At 32.8% G+C, this 26,141-nt stretch overlaps 1 protein-coding gene across 2 annotated transcripts in view; it reads right to left on the reverse strand.

The window, feature by feature from the left end:
- Positions 1-2,771: 2,771 nt before the first annotated feature.
- The window catches only part of LOC145268505 (vesicle-associated membrane protein 4-like), a 39,585-nt gene continuing 16,215 nt past the window's right edge, over positions 2,772-26,141 (reverse strand). For both annotated transcript variants that reach the window (XM_080124027.1, XM_080124028.1), the window contains 6 exons: positions 19,036-19,085; positions 17,224-17,271; positions 12,588-12,688; positions 8,433-8,512; positions 6,489-6,540; positions 2,772-3,000 (listed from right to left, as the gene is read on the reverse strand). In XM_080124027.1, the coding sequence (XP_079980153.1) occupies positions 2,975-3,000; positions 6,489-6,540; positions 8,433-8,512; positions 12,588-12,688; positions 17,224-17,271; positions 19,036-19,085 (357 nt within the window). In that variant the 3' untranslated portion in view covers positions 2,772-2,974. The remainder of the gene's footprint in view (positions 3,001-6,488; positions 6,541-8,432; positions 8,513-12,587; positions 12,689-17,223; positions 17,272-19,035; positions 19,086-26,141) is intronic.

A 26,141-nucleotide genomic window follows, 5' to 3' on the forward strand; every position in this document is an offset into this window, starting at 1 on the left:
TTATTTAGGTCCAATTTTTAAAATCTGTCAGACTTTTTTATGTCTTTAATTAGAAAATAACAATTATCATCACCAATTTCATTATATCAAACTTTGAAGGTCTGATGTTTCAGTTATATGGCATATCAATCCTTTAAAGTCATTTCATGGTAAAACACCATTCACCTATTGTATATAACTGAACACAAATTACTATTTTGCACATAACTGTGGGGGTGGGGGGATTTAAGGTTCATACCTTACCCAAAGTATTCGTACATAATTGAATGCAATAGATCAGATGGTATCCATTAACCCAATCATCCATCAATCACCGATTAAAAAAGGATCCAAAAAAGCTCCTCACTTTAAATAAAAAAATATGCTATAAAAAAAATATAGTTTTAAACTAAGAATAATAAGTCTTGCTCCTATGTTAGCAAGAATGTCACTCACTACTTGAAAATATTGACTTGCCAAGATACAAAGAAATTTCTAAAAAGTAATTTAATATTGTGACAGAATTTATTTTTAAATGAGATTCAATAATTTGTATTATTTGCATTATTCAAACTACTGTTCTCATCTTGAATGTTATTCTCACAATAATCAAGTCGATGTAACCTTTGACCTCTTTCAGATGTGTTGTCTTAAATTTGAGAATCTGTACAGACATTCTGAACAGAACTCTTTATTTAATTCACTCAGGTAGTTTGTTCTCATGCCATCATGACAACGTAGAAGTTTTAATTCTTAATTGTATCCTTACTATAGTTTGTACTGAGGATTGAACCTTTACCTCCAGAAGGATTATCTAGAACTGATTATTACTTAGCACTTTTATCCATTATGCTACAAGTACATGGCTGGTAGAATGAGAACAAGCATACCTCATGGATGAAATAAAAGGTTCAATTCAAAATACAGATTGCAGAGTTTGACAAGAACATTGGCAGCTACATCAGTCAAAACGTTGTGAGAATAACGTCCAAAACGAAATCCAAATAATACTATTTATTTTTTGAGGTCATTCCCTAATGATTGTAAAACACAAGGTAAATGGTGTGCAGAGGGCTAGTAGCTCTCTACCAGGGTTGTCTCCGACTAATCTTGATGGCTCCCAGCACGATATGAAGTGCAAAATATAGTATCTCAATAGTGAATGATCGTCATGCATGGTGAGAAGTCACATCATTCTCGACAACATGGTGAATCTAAAGGGCTATAACTACAAATTCTGCTACTTCGTGGATAGAAGTAGTTCCAGTTGCACTCACCAACAAACTGATGATCTGATTCTGAAAACAGTATTTTCACAAAAGATAGTATATTTATCTGATGTTTTTAACGTTTTTCTATTTTAGTTTCAAACTAATATGAATTCCAGAAATTTAATTTTTTTTTAGTTTAAAAAAACAAATCATTCCTACCTACAAGATAAAAAACAAAGTTTATCCCAGAAAAAGATTAATAGTTAAAACAAAGATATTGTGAATTAGTTCACAATGAATAAGAAAAATTAACGATTCAGAGACATATGAAATGGAAATAGTAATACCACATAACCACATAATTTGAGTTTAATTATTGTACAGATTTAAAAACATTTTCGCTTTAACTTTCCAGTAATCCTGCATCATAGTTAACAGCGAAGAAATTGAAAATAAAACGACTGCAACTAATAAGTTCAATCCATATACTTTTAAAGTATGCAATTCGATTGTAAGATTTATTATCTCTGTATTTACATAGAATTATCAAAACGAAAAAAAAAAATGATTTTCTTTTTTAATGGCATCAGTTAACAACAAAGGGCCAAGGAACCATTTTATTTCTCGCATGTCAAAAGAGAGATCTTTGAACAAATTTTAATTTTAAAATAAAAAAAAACTTAAAAATAAAAAAAGTTTGATAGAAAATTAAATTTTAATGTGTTTAAGTTTTTTGTTGTATATTTTGATTTCAATTTCTCCACTGTTAACTATATTGTCACATTATCAACTTTATTTGTATTTAACTCCTTTCGTTTAAATTAAACTACAAAAAGAATTTTAAAAAAAAAATGAATCAATGATCAATAAATAAAATACTTGGTGACATCCCTCCTTCATAAATGAAACCCACGGAATAAGTAACAAAATTCATAATCCCCCCCCCCTTTTTTTTTTTTTTTTTTTTTTTTTTTTACAATGCAACCACATAGCATAGTTAGTACCAATAAACTTCGGTTTTATGAATAACTTGTTCATAAAATTTGAGCCATAAATATCGAATGAGCTTTTTTATTTATTGCCAGGATATATGGAGACACTTTGATGATGGTCTCATTATGTGGTCTAATCCTGAAAGAGCTTCAAACTTATTCAGACCATAACCCCTAGATTTTTTTTTTTCGATAAGTTTATCTCAAAACAATCCTCTGATTCCTGGAAGGACGATCAGAGCTAAATTCAGAGGACTGTTAAGAGAGGAGCATATCAAACGTTATTGACAATTTTGCTGCATCAAGTGTGCTTATATTTGAACAGTAATAAAAAAACTGTTGGTCATTCATGATTAGAATTTAGTGGACAAGTTAGTCGTGAATTTAAGTTTATTAATATTGTACATGGTTAAATTGCAGAAAAGATTTGTCAATGATTCTATGGGTCACATTTTTGTGGAGGTTACCCAGTACAAGTAAATCAAAGCCCCAAAACAACTCCTTAATGTGTGCCTTTTTTTTTCTGGCAATGCAAACATCTGTCAGGAGAGAAGGGTGAACTTTAAAAAAAAAAAAAAAAAAAAATGTATTTCGAGTTTTTCAAGTTCGTTAGATTTTATATTTCCAAATATGAGGTGACCAATACTATGGTGACCACGTCTGATATGAAAGGAGTTGATATGACTGAACAAGATAGAAAATAACCAATCCCACTGTTTATGTCACCAAGAGAGTGAGCATCATTTTATTTTCTTCATCCTGAATAAACAACTGCTCAACCATGGTGACTTCCTAAGAATTCTGGACGATGATGGGAACTGAAAAGAAAAAGAAAAAAAAAATTCATTTCGAAGAACAAGATAAAAGTAATCGAAAAAGAAATTGAATTAAAGTGATCTTCTGTGAATGGTAAGATGCAAATATAAAGAAATAATTTGAACGAAAATGATTTTGTGTGGATCAATAATGACAATTATTTACTACATAAATACAAAAGAAAAGAAATTACTTTGCAATGAGGACGTATTTAATTGTTTGTTGTTGAGTGAACATTTATTGAATATTTCCCATTTATCAGCAGATTTCAAATACATGGGCAGATAACTGCTTTCCAAAATACTTTTTAAACAAGGGAGATAACCAAAGGGTAAAGTTACTTCCCCTTTTAAATATAAAGAAATATTTAAAAGTATTATTTTTTTCTAGATGAAAATCTATTCATCTAACGTAAATACAAAGAAAATCAATTAAAGTTAATTAGTTTGTTCGGAAAATATTGACTAATTTCTGAAACAAATATTTATTTATCAAGTGTATTTACTTTAATCATAAGAAGATGTGACACAAAGGTCAGAAGACTAAGCCAGCACACAGGTGATGCACACTAGCCCATTAAAAATTGCCTGGGGAGTCCCATCAGCATTCCTCAGTGAGGGTGCCTCAGTCGGTTAGCTATAAACTATCTCCTTCCCAAAGCAAGAAGGCAAGGTTTAGGAAGATGGACTTCCTAGAGCTGAAGAAAACAAATACCACTGTCTGACAGAAAAAAAGTCTACCTCATTGGTTCAGTCTTGGTCACACTGATTGTTGAGGACAGGTACTCGATCGATTGATATGATTGCCATGAGAAAAAGTGATGGCTTTATTTGTCAAGTTTTCATACTTTACCAATTTTTGTCAGATGGTCGGGCAATGATGAAATTATACATATTTCCGAGATATTTTATTTGAGAACATTTTTGTGTTGTGCTTTACTTATAATTTCATCTTCAGACAGAGACACTACAGATATAATAAATATTAGATCACTCATGCCTTGTTCAGTCAGTATATTATATGTATTGTTATCTATTATATAAATTTCATCTGTCTGTTTAAATGTATGTATGTATGTCTGCCTAAAATTTTTAATAGAGGCGACAGATTTTCACGAGATCGGTATTGTTTCGAAACAACCCTTCGGACGACAAATATCCAAAAATTGGCTAAAAGCATTAATTCCGTCACCCTCAACTGGGCACACTTCTACAAGGAGGGGATCACTTTTTTCACCGATATTTTCGAAAGTCATCCCCCTCTTTTAGATTGACTAGCCTTAATTTAAACCTTTGCCACTTCCAGTTTGGTAATGGACGCAATGGCAAAGACATCACTTTTTCTCACATTTCTTTTCCTTTTTTGTGGCACAGGTTCAAGCCTGCCTGGCCACTACCACTTTTTTTTTTTTTTTTTGTCAACAAACACCTAAAAATCCGGGTAATGCTGGACACCCAGGCTAGTATATTTAAAAATTCCAAGTTATGACAGCTGCTGTTGAACACAATCTGAGGATGCATATGATGTCATGAAAGATTGATGATAGTTTTTGATAACTTTTGAAAAATAATTTAGTACATTTTCTAATATCATCCATTTTTAAGTAAATATATATTTTTTATACTATTTATACTAGGCGAACTGCACTTGGATAGATTAACTTTTAGAAAGTAGACAACATCATAAAAAGTAGAAAGTCCACTATAAGCATTATGAACGCAACATGCCTATTGTGACGTATGCTAGTGAATCATGGTCACTTAATACAAGAATAGAAAAGCTAAAAATTTTCAAATGCATTTCATTTTGAAAAATTTTCAAAATGAAATGCATTATGCTCAGCTTCAATCTACATGAAAGAAAACGCATATAGAGATCAGACAGCAAAATGACATCATAGCTAGCATATGAATGATTTAGCATTGTGTGATAGACTGGACTCCCAGATAATGGAAAAGTCTATGAGAAAGGTTAAAAAATCTGGTGGAGAGACGACCTTAATAGCTAATTGGATCTTACATGATCACGCCCAGCCGAAGAATAAACAAGGTGGAAGGAAATCAGAAAGGGGTTCAACCTGCAGTAATGATCAAAAACCCTAGAGATGATGATTTATTTTTTGATAATTATTCATTCTTGTTCCTTTCTCTCTTAATTATTTACATCGTTGACCTCTTCCCACAACTTCTCTTTTCATTAGCAAATTATTTGATCCCTGCAGATTATCCGGGAGGCAACTCATCACATAAGCAGCTGAAGTTGTGTAGATGCAATCCATTCTTCTTTTTCATCATAATCATCGTTGTGACAGTGATTGTAAAACTTATTAATGAAGGCAGCATATGATCATTTAGAGTTTAACACCATTTCTCAGGGTTTGCATTTCTATTTTTTTGTATACATTATAACCTAAATAGTAACCCTTCCCATTATACATAGGGGAATAGAACAGCAGCTCCAAACCCAATCATTCTTTCACGATTTGGTAAAAAAAAAAAGAAAAAAGATTTTATCAGCTTATCTACTACATGTCACTTGAGACTTCCTGTCCATCATGTCACGTCCTGTATATATAAATCTAGTTCTACTCTACCTTACTTTATAAAGGAAAATTCTTTTGTCTTGTTTATTCTAAACATTTTTCTTTTTTTTTTCTTTTCACAAAGGAGTCACCATTTATCAAGGCTCAGAGGCCACTCGAGGATAAGGGTTAATAAGTGTACTGTGGTCAATGGGACAGTGACATAATTGTTAGTAGTGGAAATTTGGTAAATTGGATTACTTAAGGAGAACGGCTCATCAAGAACTTGTTTACGTTGGACTTGAAGACGACCATACTATAGTCAGCCGGAAAGCAGGCAAATGGAAGAGAATTCCACAGGTGCGCAGTTCTAAGAAAAAAGCGTTGTTCATGGAATCTACGTTTAGGTTTAGGCACGGATAAAGAGTTGGGGAAATTATTGATAGTGTTTTCAGCTAGACAAGTGTTTCTTGTGAAAGTTTGGCGAAGGGAGGGGACCATAGATTGGAGCTCAGACGAGCACTTGCCATGAAACTAACGATAAAGCAAAGACAGGCTTGCAACGTCACTTCTGAGAAAGAGGTTGCAGGGAAGAGACAAGGACATCCCCCATGAGGTTACAAAGTCTATTTTGAACTCTGTCAAGGCAGGATAAGTCCTTCCTAGCAGCTCCTGTTTTTACACTTTTTTTTTTATCTATCCAAGTCAATAGCACTAAAACTGATGCTTTCCAGTTTTAAATCATCAGAGTTGTTTCATCAGCAATCCACATGTTTTTCAAAAGAAAACCAAGACCACCTCAACCATGAACTTTTGCAATATAAAAATTTTAAACTACATGGTATAACAAAAGAAAAACAGGCTATATGTGATGTGGACACTTTAATTAATGAAAATCATTCCAGCAATGTTGCTTAAAAACATGACAAAATTATTGTTGAATATTTAAAATAAAAATGTTCAACTTACTGATGATGACTGCTAACACCAGAAGAATAACCACACCTATGATTATCTTGGTCTGAAATTAAAACACAAAAAATTAGCTTTTTATTTAAAATATCACTTGGCTTATTTTCATTTTCAATTTACATGCAAAGCATTTAGTTTGGTTGTTCGGCTGTATTGTTTTATGGCATATCAACCCTTGCTTGAGTTATTTAATGTCAAATCCAGTAATTATAGAAAAAGATTTTATGTGGATTTTTTTTTTTACATGGGGGGGGGGTCACCACTTATCAAGGCCCGAAGGCCACTCAGGGATAAGAGTTATTGCGTGTACAGTAATCAATGAGATAGTATTGTAGTAATCATTAGTATTGGGGGTTTTGATAGAGTTCTTTATAACTCCAAATATTTATTTATGGGGCTTGGTTGGATCGTCCTGATTCAGGCCAAATCCAGGAAAAAGTGTTCATGCTTTAAGCTCCCTACATCTTCAGATATTTATTCATGATGTTTGGTTTGGATGTTTTGCAGTGAAAGATCATGGTTTTTGATTTTGCAGATCATGACGGAGTCTTGCAAAGAGGAAGGAAAAAAAACAATAATATTAGTATTTGGTGCAATTTAGGTCAGGAAGCCAGTATCTTTAAACAGCCAAAGGTTTTAAAATCAGTATTAAAATATTTTGGTGCTTATGTCAACGGATACTTAAATCTAAGGGAGATAACCAGCATAGACATAACAAAAATAGACATATTTTGTAAGGTATAATTTGGGGCACTGAATAATCAGTAGATAATATACCTGCAAGCATCGAGTGAAGTTAGTCCCAGAAATTTCAACAAAAAAACAACTAGTTAATCAATGAACTTAAAATATAACAATGTTAAGTAACAAAATAAACTTATTAATTAACGTACACAAAATAAAGTAAACAACCTGCTACAATGAAACGATGGTAATTAAGCAAAAACAAAATGAAAACAAAGAACATTTTGGAAATAATTAAACCGTCAATTTAATTTTTTTTAAACAAAAATAAAAAAATAAAAAAAATAAGAAATTTTTGAATGAGAATTTTCAAGTATTTAAACTGTCAATAGCCAATAAAAAATGCTTCCCTTATTTAAGAGAGAAAAAAAATGAACACTTCATCTTGTGCAGAATCTTTGAACGTTGTTATTTTTACCCTTTTTTATATATACATTTGTACATTTTAAGATTTTATGGATAATTTTTATTATTCATTTACTTTTGGATGAGAGTTTTCACAATACATGTACTCGGATAGAGAAACGACAATGCAAGTTTTTTCATTATTAAATTCAATTTTTACAGTATATTTTGTTCATTGTCTACGTGAAACTACAGAACAGAAAAAAAAAAATTAAACTTTAATCATAGCCAGAAATTGACGGTTTAGATATTTCAAAAAAGTTTTAATCATCCTGACGCTGACTAATTACTTAAAATGAAGAAAAACAAATTCCTTATTTTTTTAATTTGACAGTTTAAATACTTCAAAAATGTTTTTATTTTCGTTAATTAACAGGTTTATTTAATTTTTGTTTTTGATTAATTAACATTGTTTCATTGTAACTGGTTGTTTACTTTTTGTTTTGTGTACGTTAATATAAAGAGAAAAAAAGCACAAGTTCAACAGTATATGTTGATCCCACATCTCTAAAAGATCTAAGAAAGCTCTATAACCAATCTTGAGAAATCTCTGAAAAAATAATTATGCAAAATAATTTCCATATTAAAGAATTTAGATGAACAATTTATTACATGCTATATATTTTTTTTATATTATTAAACTATAAAGTTATTAATGAATATTTATTATCAGTTAAAAAAAAATTGAAAAATTTTTATGAAAATATTTGAAAGTATATATATTTTTTTCAACAATGTTTTTTATTTTATTGTGACAACATAGATAATCAATTGTTTCAAATGTTAACATACCCGACAATTTTGCCACCACATTCTGTGTCGAAGACTGTTGGACCGGGAACGGAAAAGTTCTGAATTATTGACAAGATCATCTGTTCATGGGAAAAAAAAAAAAAAAAAAAAATTAAATTAACGATTTTTTCAAATACGTCATTTCAGAAGCAATTTAAATTAAGGTTTCAACAGTGGTTGGAGTAACTTTATTTGTTTTATATTTTCATAATTATAAATTTTTTGTATGGCATAATCACGTTGACACACCGGTTCCCACTGGATCACCAAAGTTAAGCAACATTGAATCTGGTCAATACTAAGTGGGTAACCATTTGGGACTTCCAGGTGCTGTATATGCTCTCTGCTTATCTCAGCATTGTTTCCAGTTGTCCTGAACTTGTCCTTGCCACAGGACTCAAACAGCGTCGATTCAGGAGAGGTGTGGTTGGGGATTGTGCAATCCCTGCCACACAATTACATGCGCAGCTGTCCTTACAGAGGGTATCCATTGCCTTTTGAGACTGAATGGAAACATCAATAATTTTTTTAATACAAAGGATGTCTTCCATCGTTAATACCCAAAAAAATGACTATGCGAAATTGCTAAGTCAAACTGCAACTTTCTTTTTATAAACCAATGTGTAGCCTCATTTTCTCTAAAACATCCATTTTTTTCTTTTCTTTTCTTAATAAAAAGAAATGAACATTCTATGAATTCATAATATTGTAGCATAAAATTAGAATATTTGATTTTATTGTTTGTGTATCATGGATAACAAATGGTATAAATAGGAAAATGGTAAAGAAATGATTGAACTTACATATGAATAGATTTATTTTCTCACAAAGAAGGTTTGTTTGAAAAAACTAAGGAACATAAGGCTAAGATAACAGACATAGTTACTAACAAAAGAGTTCATGTTAGTAGACACTAAACACACGCGAAATAAACAGGAATTATGGTTCTAAGACTAGTAGAAAAGATGCATGTTAAAAGTGTCTGAGAGCTCCAATCAGAAGCCAGATCTAACAAAATCAAAAATGTGAAAAACTTGCAAAAATGAATTTTGCTTAGTTTGAAATGTATGACTAGAAAGAAGAAAAGGTTCACTTTGAATCTCGTACAACCGTGTAGAGCGAGTCAGTTTTATATTCCTGATTGTATTCACTTGTTGCTCAATAATTCAGGGGAGATAACTTATAGTCAGGGGAGATAACTCCTAAATATTCTGTGCTTCCAATAGTATATACTAGTGGGGGGGGGGCACTCGGCTTTGTTCAGGCATAAAATACGCTTAAATATGAATATTTTAATTTGTCCAGATTTCATATTATTATAGTCGGGAGTTCAAAAGTAAAAAAAAAAGTATTTAGGTGCTATCAGCTAGAATCGAAACCGAAACTGTAGCTGACATTATCACTGAACCAACGTGAAACGCTTATAAAGTGATAAAAAATTAAAAATAAACTAAGATGAATGCACATAATGTTAAGCATTTTTTTTCAATTTTGATCCATTTTTGACTCTTAAAAACTATTTTAACCGACTAAAGCCCTGCAAAAAAATCCAATCATCTGAGGCCCTTTGCACTGCTCTGTGCCTTTTAGTTTTGGAGGAGATAGAGTTTGAAAATGTGGAGACAGACAAACATATAGCCATTTATATATTAGATTTACTGCTTTCATAAACATCCACTTCAAAGATAGGAGACTAGTGACAAATGCTGGGACCCAATGACAATTGGTTAATTATATAATACTAGCCTGGGTGCCCAGCGTTGCCCGGGTGTCCGGAGGTGTGTGTTAAGCAGAGAAAAAAAAAAAAGTGTTAGTAGGCAAGGCAGGCAGACTCAAACCCGTGATGCGAAGGTGGAAAAGAAAGTGAAAGAAAACGCAACATTTTACTACTACGCTACAAAGCCATAGGAATTGAAAAGCATTCAAATTTAGCAATGTCAATCAAAAAGTTGACTTGCTAAATGAAGGAGTTCATACAGGTGCAGAAATGAACATTGGCTGAAAGCCAGTTCAGCTTTCCGCTGTTTCATTTTTTTAATTTCCCCACGATGTTGGGGGAAAACCAGCTCCCCACAAAAAGGGGGTGTCCAAATGAACAGCAATTGTCTGATATGAGTGGTTTCCCCCAGATTGATCAAAGCTGATTGTTTTCTGGACGTCCCAGCATAAAAGGCCAGGAAACTGCCTTCGCTTTCGATTCAGTTTCGCTTTTATACGAAAAACATGAACAAACACGCAAGATGATGGAATAGCGTAAATTTTATAAAAATCGATGTAAATAAAAGTAGATACAATGTGCGTTCGCAAATCGTAGATATTATGATCTAGGGAGCATATAAAAAGTTTTAAAGAATAGTAATCCACCCCCGCTTCGCCTGAAAAATGTGTGCACTACTTTTGCCTTTTATATATATATATATATATATATATATATATATATATATATATACAGGTTCCCAGACATTTAACAAAATAACCATGCCTTTTTTTAAATAATTAACTTTAATCAATATGTGCATAGAAAATTTGACCATGTTTTCATTGAATTTGATACAGATTATATTTTCTATTGACTCACATATACACTGCCTGATCATAATCATATCCATTTCTTATTCATGTATTTTCATTTTTACTAGGGGGTTACTGTTTATCAAGGCACCAAAGGTGACTCGAGGATAAGGGTTAATGAGCGTCAGGTGAGCTAACACAGTGATGATTGGTAATGGTGGAACTTAGGTAGAGTTTGATTATTAAGGAGGATGGGTCAACAAGAACTTGTTTACATTAGATTTGAAAACGACCATGTTATAGTAAGCTGGGAAGCAACCTAGTAGCATTATGTTCCACGAACGGGTAGTTCTAGAAAACAAACTTTGCACATGAAAGCTTTTTATTAGTTTTAGGCATAGAGAGAGAGTAAGCATAATTGTCGACAGTTGTTAGCTAGAGTCTTTGATGCAAATGTTTTACAGGGATAGAAGCTGAATGTTTTGCATGGATAGAAGCCTAGTTGAGCACCTGCCATGAATATTATGATAGTACAGAAATAGACTATCAACATCCCTTCTGTGAGAAAGCGGAAGTAAGGAGGAGAGAAAAGGACCTTGCCCACTAGATTTTGAAATCAGTTTTGTACCCTATCAAGATAGGAAAGGGTACTCTTAGCAGCTACTCATCAGATGTGGCAACAGTACCGCATCTTAAGACATATTTTGCTCTTTGAGGATTGCATCAGGAATGAGATACTTTCTGGAGTGGCAGCATGATCCAATCATTTTTCCAGTGATCTAGAAACAGCTTTGATGCAAGTCTTCCATTTCAGGTCAGGAGTGAAAATCAGTTCCAGAAGCTTGTGAAAGCAAGGTCTTTTCTCAATACGTGAGCCATTCATTTCAATTAGGGTCAAGTGGGAATCAGAGCGCAGGCGGTGAAAAGGTAGATTGGTTTTGTATGCATTCAAGCCATCTTTCTCCCTATTGAAATACAGTAGAACCCTGGGATACAGCATTAAAAATTAGGAACAAAATACAGTACAGTATATAATATGCATGTATATAAGCAAATAATATCATGAATAACACCATAAGGTGGGTTAATACTGTAACAAAAAGTCTGTAAAAACATTGTATTCCACATCATAACCTGAAAAAAACGTATCCTAGGGCCATCATATCCCAGGGTTCTACTGTATGTGCTCAAGAAGAAAAGAGAGAAAATCAAAAAGCATTTGGTCTCCTGTCAATTTCTTTATATATTCACAAATCTTTTTTTTTTCTTTGTTAACCCCAAACAAATCAAAGTGTCATTGAAGTGACAAATATATACAAGATAATTGGAAAGTAACTCTCTATTAAGTACTTGTGAAGACAAGTTGGGTGGGGAATTGAATAGTAAGATGTTTACATTTAAATTTTTTGCATGAGAATGTGGAAAGTATTTACACAGCAAACAGCCTCAAGAAAGAAGTCAGAGAAGAAAATTTTCCAACACCTACAGACCTCAACAGTGAAAAAAGGGTTATACTTTCCTTAAAATATATACAAACTCTTCAGTCTCAGTAAAATAAAAACTACTTAACTTTAATACATGCTTAACAAAAGAAAAACTCTTAACAGGCCTTATAACATTATTGAGCCAACATACGAAACATACCTGATCGATCTTGTAATTCTTCCAGTTTATAACCACGATCCATTACTTTATGAACATTGTCTTTCATGACATCAATGACTTCACCAACTTTATTCTGTAATCTGAGCAAAAAAATGCAAATAAATTTTAAAAAACAGGTTGAATGAAAATTAACTACCAAGTGTCCATAATTTATTCCTGAAATATAATTCATAAAAGAAATGAATACGATATGAAAGTATATAGCATAGAGTTTTATTTAGAATTCAAGATGGCAACCAGCATTCACCACCAACTTAAAGTCACCTGGGAACCGCATCAGCACATTTTGCATGTAACTAATTTTTAATAATGAGTTCCCACTTATAAAGAAAACAAAAACACTCTAACAGTAGAGTTAACGAGATGGATAAATTAATGGTTGAAAGCAGCAATTTTTCCCCTTTATCAGAAACATCACCCACAGAATGTGAGGATTTACTATTTACTAAGTTGTTTCATTGTTTTGAATGGGTAATACATGGAGATTTCCAATCCTCTAATAGTATTCATCATCTTTTAACTAGTAAAATAAACAAAAAAAGCAAGGGAGTTACTTGCAATATTAGTTGCTGCAATTCCTCAAGCTCAAGCTGGTGGTGAATGCTGAATTCTATAGAAAACATTTTCTTATATCTATCATTATACAGATTTTGAGCAAAAACTACTAAAGAAAAGTTTTGGGTATTTCTAAAATATTGTCATTTTGGAAGAAAAAATTTGATCCAGATTTCTGTGTTCTTGATATTGATATAACTGCATGAAAAAATTTATGAAAAACTGACCAATTCTAAGGAAATCAAAATAACAGAATAAAAAACTAATGGAATAACGAGAACAAAACAGAATAACGGAATAACAAAGTAATGGAATACCAAAATAACAGAATAATAAATTAACAATCAGTGACAAAAATAAACTTTCCGATTAATTTTGGAGACTAATTAAGATATATAAAGTTGTTGTTCACTGTCTATTTGTTGACAGACTCATAGGATTTGGGAGATAGATCCCTGTGAACAAAGGGGGTATACTGATATAATAGAGTCTGTATTCAGATCATACATCCATAAAAAGGTAAAAAAAAAAAAACCCTAATTTTTACTGCAAGTTATGAAAGGTTTCTCTTAAAGTAGAGAACCAGGTCTGCTTTATTGGTCTACTCTTAGTTTTTCCTAAACCCTAATTAGTATCAAATGGAAATAATTAGCATCAAATGGAAATTAGCATCAAATGGAAATTTGCTTTTGTTAGAATATCATACAAAAGAAGATTCCTGCCAGTTGCATTCTCTACTCGATGATAAATTTATTTTCTGAATCTAATACGCAATCTTTTTCACAATTTAGGTTTCCTTTTAGGGAAACTAACTCTAATGACCCAATAAGTCTCGATTCTGACTGATATTATAGGGTCTGTATTCAGACCATACATCTATATAAAAAAAAACTAAGATGATGCCACCAATAAAAAAATCTCAAAGATTACTAGAAAGTACTAACCCTTAAGCGAACATGTAAAATTTGGAGTCCAATCGGATTATTAGTTTACAAATTACAATTATTTAAGTGAATTTAGTGTTACAAATTTTCAAAATGGAATAATCTAAATTTTCTGTGTTGAAAAAGCATTGCTTTCTGATGGGAAAATCTACTGTTCAAGCAATGCAATGGCTGGATAAGTTTTATTAGAAACAATACTTAAGTTGCACGTTAGCTTTAAATGTGTACAAATACAAATGATATTCCATTCTCAAATCGCCCAAAATCAGCATTAGTCCTGAAATGTAAAAAAAGAAAGACAGACTTAGTTTTGATGACCTCAGAAAGAGATTAAATCTAGACAGTATATATAAGGAGATGAGTGCAGGACAGAAGATTATGATGGTATGGCCACATTGAAAGATTGGATGAGAGTTTTTAGATTAGTGTAGAACAGTTAAGGTAAGCAGGTTCAGTTACAGGGAAAAAACAAGTAAAACATGGTAGGAAGTGATTAAAATATACCTGAGGAAAAGAGGAATAAATAAAGACCTGGCCAGAGATAGGTTAGTTGGAAAGTCAATTTAACACATACATAAAAAAGACAATAAACTGATGACAATTAGAATTATTATGACTTTCGGCAACCAAACCATATTTGGTACAAATAAACAGCAATCTATGCATGATTTGTCCACCAAATTCCAAGAATGCCCAACAATCTTTGTTTATCGCTGATCAATATGATCTTTTGTTACCGCATAATTCACGTTGACACACCAGTTTCCATTAGATCACTGAAGTTAAGCAACATTGAGCCTGATCAGTACTAAAATGAGTGACCATTTGGAAATACCAGGTGCTGTATGTGCTCTGCTTATCTCGGCATTGTTTCCAGTCGCCTAATACTTCTCTTTGCCACTGGACTCAAGTAGTGCTGATTCAGGAGAAGTGTGGATGGAAAATTGCGCAACCCTTGCCTCACAATGCACAGCTGTCCTTACAGGAGATATCCATTGTCTCTTGATACTGAACGGAGGCATATGATCTTTTACGTTACAAGTACACTTGAATAGGACATGCAAAATTGTCAATAACTGGCACACTGTTCTCTTAGTATTGCCTTGATTTAAGCTGTGATAGCTTTCTCCAGTTCAGGAATAGTTTCTAGATTGTTTCGATATATATTATCTTTGAGATGATACTGCAAATAAAAATCAGGAAAGAATGTTAGGGTTTGTCCGGTGATCGTGAAACTCATTCGGGATCACACCTCATGCTAATGAGACACGAAAACATCCCACATATTTAGCGAACAGCAATATTTAGATTATTTGGGTTATTCAAACTACTGTTCTTATCTTGAAAGTTATTCACACAATGTTTCAGCTGATGTAACCTCAGACGTTCTTATCTCCCAATATTGCCAATACTGCCCTTTTCTCTACCCTGCAACCCCTCTCCCACAGAAGAGACGTTGCGAGCCTATCCTTGTTTTATCGTTATTTTCATGGCAGGTGCTCGTCTGAACTCCAATCCCTGGTCCCCCCTCGCCAATCTTTCACGAAAAACACCCGTCTAGCTGAATCCACTGTGAAAAATTTCCCCCACTCTATATCTGTGCCTAAATCAAAATACGGATTTCATGAGCAAAGCTTCTTTCTTAGAACTGCACGCCTGTGGAACTCGGTTCCGTCTGCCTGCTTCCCTCCGGACTACAACTTGGATGTCTTCAAGTCTAATGTTAACAAATTCCTAATGAACCGCCCCCCTAATTAAACACTTCATAAAATCTCCTCACTAACGTGATGTACTTGCAATAACCCTTATCCCTGAGTGGCTTCCGGGCCTTGATAAGTGGTGATCACTGTGTAAAAAAAAAAAAAAAAGTGCATCTTGTTGAATTCTGGAATCTGCATAGAACTTCGAATAGAATCATTTGTTTAATGGATAAAAGTGCTAAATGATAATCTAAGTGATTCTCTTCTGGATGTTAACGGTTTTATCTCCCAATATTGCCAATACTAAGTAAATAAATAATCACTAGCAGAACCTGTGGAAATTCCTAATTCATATGTAATATGTTGATGTTGGCATTCTGTAGAAATTCAGCGTAAATGGAAATGCTCTGATATTATTGTAGCTATTTTGTTAAAACTACAAAAGTATTTATCCATGCTAGCAGGGACGCCTACCATAGCCAGGATGTAAAATACGCTTAAATATATTTTAATTCTTGCAGATTTTTTATATATTATTATAGAGTTAATATTCTATCAATTTTTATATATAATATATGTTGCGATTTCAAAAATAAAAAACATATCTATATGACTTGGGTTGATCAGCTTCAATCGAAACTGAATCTCAAACTTATGAAGAATTCTTGATAAAATTATTTATAAAAAAATAGATTACTAAGTTACCATCAGCTAATATTGAAACCAAAACCAAGACTTATGAAGAATTCTTGATAAAATTATTTATAAAAAAAGACATTATTGGAGTGCCATTAGCTGAAACCGAAACCAAAACTTATGAGAACTTCTAGGTGAAATTATTTATAAAAAAAAATAGATGACTTAAGTGCCATCAGCTATAATTGAAACTGAAACCAAAACTTACAAAGAATTCTTGGTAAAATCATTTATTACAAGAAATGGAAGTACATAACAATTAAACGACCCGGATGTAAGCGTGACACAGAAAATAACACACACGCTATCGTATTAATGTATAGATTGCAGTCAATCAACAGGCAAAAATCACTGCTCACACAAATTCTTCCAACTGACTTTGTCGCTTCTCAAACATCAAATGATTTCTCCTTCCTCTGCCCCACCCACAAGTGATCTGTTTTTATGAGGCACGCACACGTGATCCCGCGAGACTTTGTTCGCTACAAAACATCACGGCTGCCATGATCGACTCTTTCTCGACATGTGCGACTCACAGGACAGACAGACACGAGGACGTTTGTAGTCTGAATAATCTAAACAATAAAAAAATGTTCAATGTTTGTGATGGCATTGAATGAAATTAAGATGATATTTTGTGAAAGGTAAAAATTGTTTTAAAAATAAGAAAACAAAAAACAAACATCTACAAAAAATAAAGACAATAACTACAAAACTTACTTTCCAATTTTTTCATCCTTATGCAGTGTTCCACCCATTCGAGGACCCCTGAAAGTATAAAACAGAAATAGTAATTTCACCATTTGGTTTTTAGGGTGTTGCAAGATGTAGGCATTAATACGGTTTTTGCAAATATCAGTGGAAAGTTTCATTCTTCCTATCTAATTGCCTCCCTACAAGAATAGAATAAGACAAAAGGTCAGTTTTTAATGTGAGGCAAATCCAGCTCCCAAAACTTTAGATTGGGATGAAAATTATAATTGTTTCAGTCTAAAAGGATTTCTTTTTCACTGACCAAGGACAGAAAAGATGTGTAGTATCTGAACAGATACTAATACAAATGATGCACACACACACACGGCAAGGGATCACACAATTTTAGTAATAAAAGCTAAATGTAGTATCAAAACAGATATTACACTTTGTTCCTAGCCCATTTATTGGCTTTGCAAATTACCCGGTCATTTACCATTGCTTTCTGCATGATTATTTCATCAATAGTTGAGGTCAAATAGTCAATCAAGTCGAAAATTCCTCTGATTTTTTTCAAATTAAAAACCTTTAAACATCTGCCAAACATTTCAACAGATTCTCCAGACTCTTCTGCAAATTGGTTGATGTAATTGTGCTGAGATCTTTTAAGTTATCTTTTGTCACATGATGGATTTCATGGTTTTATTTCAAGACTAGTTGACCTACTAAGGTTCCAGAGTAAAATCTAATCATTCTGTCAGCCATGATCAGGTTGAAATCTTAAGTCACAATTTTATTCTTAAAACTATCCGCACTCAACTTCCCAAAGAATGTCACTTAGAACTGAATTTTACTTAGTACCTTATTTGTTAAGCGACGGGTCCTTGTGGATCATTCTTGCATGAATTCCGAACTGAAAGGAGGACAGATGGATTCATGTTTTTCCAAAAGTTATTATCAACGAACATAGAGTAAGATGAGATTCAACAGAATTCTAACGTGATACAATGAACACTGATAACCAAAGGCACTACTACTACTACTACTTCCCAATCATTTATATTTACATAAATTCCTTTATCTTGATATTAATAATATCATGCAACTACTTCTCAGGTATGTGTGAATGTGCACACTACTCATCTCTAAATGATTTAGTTTCTTAATATTAATCAATTACTTTTTGAAATAAAATAGTATAAAGTTGTTTTTTTTATACAAGAGAGTCACCACTTATCAAGGACCAAAGGCCACTTGAGGATAAGGATTAGTGAATGTAATGTGGTATTATAATAATCATTAATGGTGTAAGTTGGGTACAATTTGATTATTTTAAAGGAGACAGTTCATCAAGAATTTGTTTACATTAGATTTGAAGGCTACCATACAATAGTTGTCAGGGAAGCAGGCCAGCGAGACAGTGTTCCACAGGCGGCCAGCTCTATGAAAGAAGCTTTGTTCATGGAATCTGTGTTTAGATTTAGGCACAGATAAAGAGTGAAGGAAACTTGATAACGGTTGTTTTGTGAAAGTTTGGCAAGAGGGGACCATACATTAGAGCTCAAATGAGCACTTGTCATGAAAATAATGATAGAGCAGAGACAGGCTCACAAACAAACTTTAAAATCATATTTACAAAATAATTTATGAAATTAAATAAAATCCACTAGAATGCATTTCTATTTCTTTGTAAATAAGCCATTTTAATCTTTTGTTAATAGTAATAAAAAAAAAATGCATCACTTCATGATCGTTTGAAATACAAAAATTATATTAAAACAACAACTCCAGCAAAACGATTCAGATGGAAAAAAAATATGATCATTGTTTGATACTTACTTGAGAAAGAAGTCTTCATCATCAGAATCTCCAGCATTAAGTAATGACACCTGAAATGATACAGAATAGCTGTTTAAATTTGAATGATACACTTTTGTTTGAATAGATGTTATCACTAGGGCTATGACAACAGAATATTCTTTTCTTTGTTTTGACTCTCGAGTATATATCCAACACAATTAGACACAGTTAATCAACCGAGAATCACATCACTCTATCTAAAAGCATACAAGATATCAATGGATGCACAATCGAGAGTCAAAACAATGAAAATAATATGCTGTTGTCCTAGCCATAGTTATCACCTTCCATGCTTATTTTAAAAAGTAAGATCATCCGAGGTTTGAAAACACTTCACTTGTGCAACCTTCTTTTATTTTTATATTCGAGATACTCGCACTCAACATGACAGACAGGTGTGTTGCTGCTTTTATTAGTTTCTTCTATTACATATATAAGAGGTATTCAAAAAATAATGTCTATTTTTTTTTTTTAATTCTGTCTGAATGGATCAGAGGGGATTGCAAATTGCATTGTTATGACTGAACATGTATTCATGACCTGAAAGTTTCATCTTTCTGTTGCAGATATTGACGATGTGAGACTAAGAAAGCATCCTCTGTCATGGACGTGTGTCAGAAGCAGATATGTGCTATTAAATTCCTCCATGCAGTAAATATTGAACCGGTCAACATTCACCAGCGCCTGTTGAACGTTTACTAAGCCAATGCAGTTGTTGGCGACACAGGAGATGAGTTTGTCAATTTCAGAGGAGCAACAGATGTGAGTGACAAACTGCACAACAGACTTTTATGACCGAGGCATCAAAAGAGGCTGTCCAAAGTGCATAGAGAATGGTGCTTACTATGTAGAAAAATCAATTCTAGAGCACAAGAGGTCACTCGTTTTTATGGTATACCTCCAGTCTCCATAGCTCATTTCATAACATTTTAATTTTTGAGTTAAAACATAGGAGACCTTACTTTTAATGCACCAACTGAAGTTGACATGACATGCCATCCAGACAGATCGACTATTGTTTGGAATAAAGGTAACAACTTTTTCCAATAACTCGGTCCATTGTGAACATCTCATTTGATTGTTTGGCATACAGATTATAAAACTGAAAAATGGGAGATAGAATTAAGTTCCTGGTCAAGCAATAAGTTCAGAGTCAAAGGTGTTAAGAACCAAAACATAGGAACACCAAATGATCCCTTGCCCAATGTTTGTTCCCAGAGTTCAAATGTTCCATTCTTCAATCCAGTTAACGTTCATATTCTTTCTGACAAAAATATGTACTTCATCATTGTATGGTATGTAAGTTTATATTGAAAAGTATTTTCTTTGAGAAATTTGAGATAATCTAGCCAAAATGTTAGCAGGGATAGAAGTAGCCAATGTTAAAAAAAAAAAAAAAAAAGCTAGAAGTGAGAGGATTTTTTTCCTTAACAACTGCAATTAATTTCAACTTAGTCAAAATTACAGACACTGAGTGTCTATGTAGGAAGTCATTCTTTCATGAAACAAAATTTAATTCTTAACTTTTCATGAATTGTTTCAAGCATTAGCTTTCACAACAAGATTAACATTTTCAATTTTCAGAGAGAGTGAAGAAAAAGGCAAAACTAAGTGGACACAATGATATGAAGCAAGAAAAAACAGAAAAGTGAGAAAGAAGAGGAAAGAAAAAATACATAAAATTCAGCTAAATAGTGAAGACAAAGATGTAGTAAGGCTATAGAAATTTGGCAGAAATTGTTTTTGTTTTTTTTATTTATTAAAAAAAAAGAAAAGGTGAATTTTGGCCAAAAAGCAGAGAACTCGCATCCTTGCCTTCCATAAACATTTGTTTTTTTTTGCTCGTTTTTTCTTTTTTTTTTTTTTTTAAGCAGAAATAAAAACTCATGTTTTAGGCAGATATTCTGGTGAACATTAGGTGACACATCTTTAGAAACCCAAAATTTGTAGTCTTCAAAATATGGAGAGTTATCAAATTACACATGAAAAAACCTTAGAGATACAAAGCCATAATCTAGATCAAAATGATCCAGATTATGGCTTTGTACCTCTAAGGTTTTTTATAATAGGTTTTTTTGTTCTTTTAAAATGTTGCTCGCCAACAGAAGGAAAACCAAATAATCGATTTGCTTGGCAGGCTATTTTTCTCTTTAAAAAAAAAGCAACAAAAACAAGAAAAAGACTGTTACTGCAGGGACACTGATATTTACTAACTTGATCTATGTAAATTACACTACACTAACTGGTGCCTACACGGCATTGCCTGAAATTTAATTTAAATTGGTTTTGTAAATACTTATGTTCTATAACAACACTTTTTTTATTAAGTTCAGTACCTAGGCTAAAAAGGTAAATAAAGAAATACTTTTATTAAAAAAATAAGAGTTATTCTTCATATTTGATTTTTCTTTTGTGTTTATTTAAAAATGTCTCCACATTACCAAACTCCTATAGCAGATTAATTTTTCTTTTTTAATAAATTGTAGCTAAGTATGTTAGTTTATTGCCAATAACATGGTACAACAATAGAAAATGAAAATCGGACAGTCAGAATCCAAAAGTTTATTGTTCATTTTAAGTACTATTTAGGTTGAACTTTTCGAATCCAGCTGACATAATTTTAGGTATAAGATGCCGCAAATTCAACTAAGCAAACATATGCTTAGCCACTGGCTTCCCTTCTGTTTTTACTTCATTCTTTCACTTTCTTCACGTTTTTTTGCTCATAATGCTCACAAGAATGAAAATCAGAAATAAGTTTACAGTTATATTGGCATAAATGAGTCACATCAGAAAATTACGGTAAAATAATTGTGAAGGCTACTACAAAGAAGGTGGGTTCGCTCTATCGAGATAGAAGACTACTGACACCTGAGAGTATTCTGTACCTCTACAAGGCTACCATTCACCTATGCATGGAATATTGTTGCCACATCTGGACTGGCGCATCTACTACTAGCCTCTCCCTCTTAGATAGGGTAAAAAAAAAAAAAAAATTTTCAGTCTATAGGTCCCACTTTGTCAACTAAGCTCCAACCCCTGTCCCATCGCCACAATGTTGCAGCTCTGTACCCGTTTTACAAATATTTTAATGGAATGTGCTCTGATGAACTCCTTGTCATGTGTGCCTCCTTGGCATACATATCCCAAACAAACCTGTTCAGCAACAAAATCCCACCCCTTCACTGTTGAGGTTACTAAATGCCAGAAAGCTTTCTACTCTAATAGTTTCTTCAATCAAACAGCTAGAGATTGGAATTCCCTTCCTACTACCTGCTTACCTGACTGCACTGATATGCAGAAGTTTAAATGTAACATCTTGTAATCTTTCCTTGGCATGGTCCCAAATAGTAGCCCTTGTGTATAAGTGGCGATATGCCTTGTTAGGGTTGAATGCAAGTAAAAAATAAAAATAATAATCAAATGTTGATTAACCAATCGGAATCAGAAAAAGTCAGGGAGTCAATTGAAATAAAAACCAACAAGCTCGTTAACCAACATTTTTTTCCAACTAACATCAGAACGTCAACATAACAGAATGCTAAGAATAACAGCAAGCTTTCAAATAACGTAGGAATGTTGAAAACAACATAGCTGACTGTATATTCACATTTGTTGAACATACACAACAATGAACATTAAAAGAAAATGTTATATCTTTGCAATTACTAAATGATAAAGTTTAAACCCTGTAGTTTCGTTCTTCCTACACCCACTTTAAGTATATGAACTCAATCCACTAAAATACATTCAGAAGCAGCACTTAATTTTTAAGAAAAACAAAAAACAGAAAGGTTTTCAATCCGAATCACACAGACAATGCAAAGAGACGGAATCTTCCAAAGTCACAGTAATTTTGTAATTTATATTTTGCTATATTTTTATTAATGTTCAATTACCTATTTGTTATACATTATTTTTTTTTATTTTACTGTTAATTTCTTTTTCATAAAATAAATTATTTAAAAATATTAATAGCAAAAGAGAAGGTTTTAATAGACTTAAGAAAATTGTACATGTTATTTTTTTTTTTTAATTTCTAGAGCTTTTTTTAAAATTTATTTATTATTCATGCTTTTTTGGCAATTTTTGTATGAACCGGAATTCCTTCCACTCCTCCCCATTTTTACTCTTCTTTTGCATCTTTTTATCCTCTTTCACCCTTCTCATTTCTCTTCTTCATAATCTTTTGAAAAAAATACATATATTAGGTTGTCCGGAAAATAATGGCCAATTTTAGAGAAAAAGGATTTATTAATCAAATAGGTGACACTATACATTGAAATTAGTCAAAGTATGATCCTTGAACAGCCATGCATTTTTGCCATCTATCAACTAGATCATTTATGCCTCGTTGATAAAAATTCTTTGGCTTAGATGCTAAGAAATCTTTGAAAAAAGATTCAACCTCTGCATTAGATCTGAAAGTTTTGTTGCTTAAAAAAGCGGCTAAATGCTTGAAAAAATGATAGTCCGTGGGTGAAAGATCTGGAGAATAAGGAGGATGTGGTAAAGTTTCATATCCCAAGTCTGTGAGTTTCTGCAGTGTCATTCTCGCAACATGAGGCCGCGCATTATCGTGGAGCAGGATTGGACCATGCCTATTCACTAATGCAGGTCTCAATTTTTGTAAATGATGATGCATTTCTTCAAGTTGATTGCAGTAAACCTCTGCCGTGATGCTCTGATTAGCATCCAGAAAGCTGTAATGAATAACACCAATTGCACACCACCAAACAGTCAGCATAATCTTCTGTTGGTGAAACTTTGGCTTTGGAAAATGTTTGGGTGGTTCATCACAATCAAGCCATTGACCTGATCGTTTCCGATTATCATAAAGGATCCACTTTTCATCACAGGTGACTATTCGGTCAAGAAATGGATCATTAATGTTTCGCAAAAAGAGCATCGAACACACTTCAAAACATCGAGCTTGTTGATTTTCATTGAGCTCATGTGGGACCCATTTGTCCAGTTTTTTCACCTTGCCAATTTGCTTCAGATGGTCCGACACTGTTGAACTGCTGACACCAAGTTCCCGAGACATTTCCCTGACACTTTGCCGTGGGTTTTGCTCAACAATGGCTCTCAAATTTTCATTGTCAAGGTTAGATGGCCGTCCTCTACCTTCTTCAGCTTCAAGGCTCTCATCACCACTACGAAATTTTTTAAACCACCTTCGTACTGTTCTATCACTTGTGATGCCTTCTCCCCATGCCCTATTGATATTTGCAGTTGTTTGAGAAGCATTGTTACCAAGCTTAAACTCATGCAGGAAAAGTAATCGTAAGTCTTCTTTTCTCATATTCCAAATTATGGGCTCATTCGCTCATAAAACGTTTTCTGAAAGAAAAAAGTAAGAAATTATTAAAGAGCACATATAAATCAATAATCATGTTGATGTTTACCTGAAATATAATAAAAATCCTATGATAAAATCCAATTTCAAAACAGACTTCCTGAAATGGCCATTATTTTCCGGACAACCTAATTAATTTTTAGCTTTATAGTTTATTTGCTTTTAATCTAAAGAAAGAAAAAGAGGGGGGGGATGAGAATGAAAGGAGATGGGGAAACAAACAGTGAGTTGAGAAGATACTGAAGGGATGAGAACAGAGAAGATGAAAGGATGTAAAGAGAAAGGAAGAGATGGGAGAAGATGGAAGTAGGGATGGAGAGGAATGCCAGAGGGGTAAATTGGCCTCTTAGAACAAGATCACAGTGTAGCATCTGTTCTGATGCTACACTTCATCTTTTCTATCCTCAGTCAGTGGAGGAAAAATCCTTCACGACCGAGACAATTTTTATTTTTGTTCCTATCCAGAGTGACCCTTTCTAGAGAATTGGATTTTTCCAACATTAAAACCGATCTTGTGTCTAACTCTGCCCTCGTGGGAGGCAAGTAAATAGTAACTTTAATCATAGTGTTAGTTGTAGATACATTTATTTTTGTTTAAACAATTACGAACATCTAATCCTTTCTCTTTGACCTTGCTTTAACAATTAAAAATAAATAAAAAGATAAAGACCGTGTGATTAATACCTCAACAATAGACTTTTAAGCATAGTGGAAGAACAAAACAAATTGGTAAAAATAAAAAGATTAAAAAATCACAGCTGCAGTGTTTGAAGTAGAATTAGTCGAAAAATGTCTGAATTAAAAATCATTTCATGTTACAAATTGATAAAAACGTTACTTTTATTTCGAGAGTTATGTAAGTACTCTTTTCCATGTAAACAAAATGTACAGAGTTCATTTCAATATAATGAGTCATAATTTATTTAGTAATAAACTGTCCCAATCCAGTTTTATCCAGGAATATTCATACTTTAATTTTTGTTTAGCATTTATTTGTAAAGCCATTGTTTATTGCTTTTTTTTTTTTTTTTTTTTAGAAAATATTAAATGTATAAATAATAAAAGGTTAAGGTGTTAAAATATAATTATGATCGGGTCCAGGCATAAGCTAAAGACACAAATAGCTTTAATGATAGAAAATAAATGTGTAAAAGATTAAACATAACTAGAAATACTGCCTTGTAAAAGATTTATAAAAATAGCAATCAAGTTTCTCCAAAATTGCTTTGTAAGGAAAGCAAATAAAGTTTAATGTATAATAAAAATAATTTTAAAAAATAAACCACAGATAATAGACCAGTATATGAATACTGTAAAAACATTTCTGAAGGACCTTTCCTCAAGAAAGAAATGATCAAATGTTGGAATATCCAACACCATGTCACCAACAGGGATTTGAGGAATATTAGTCAGCAACTGTGTAAAAAAACTGGATTATTAAATCCATCTTTACAACAGCTGGGTAAACTAAATCAACAAAGAGTACAATTTTTCAAACAATGTATGAAAGCTCCACTGACAAAGCCTCCTCTTACACCAAGATACAAAAACCTGAAAATGAAATGGCCAAAGAAATATAAAGAAGAGGAGAATAAGGGTTTTTTTTTGTTGTTTCTGGGCAACTCTTGAAGGACCTGATAGTTGAAAAAAAAGGATGGATTTATTCCAGAGATGAGAGTCACCACCGTTTGAAGGCTATTTGTACAGATCACAAAGCAGAATATTC

Source organism: Euprymna scolopes, chromosome 4 (assembly GCF_053919585.1).
Source record: "Euprymna scolopes isolate OS-2025 chromosome 4, ASM5391958v1, whole genome shotgun sequence".
NCBI classification, from domain to species: Eukaryota; Metazoa; Mollusca; class Cephalopoda; order Sepiida; family Sepiolidae; genus Euprymna; species Euprymna scolopes.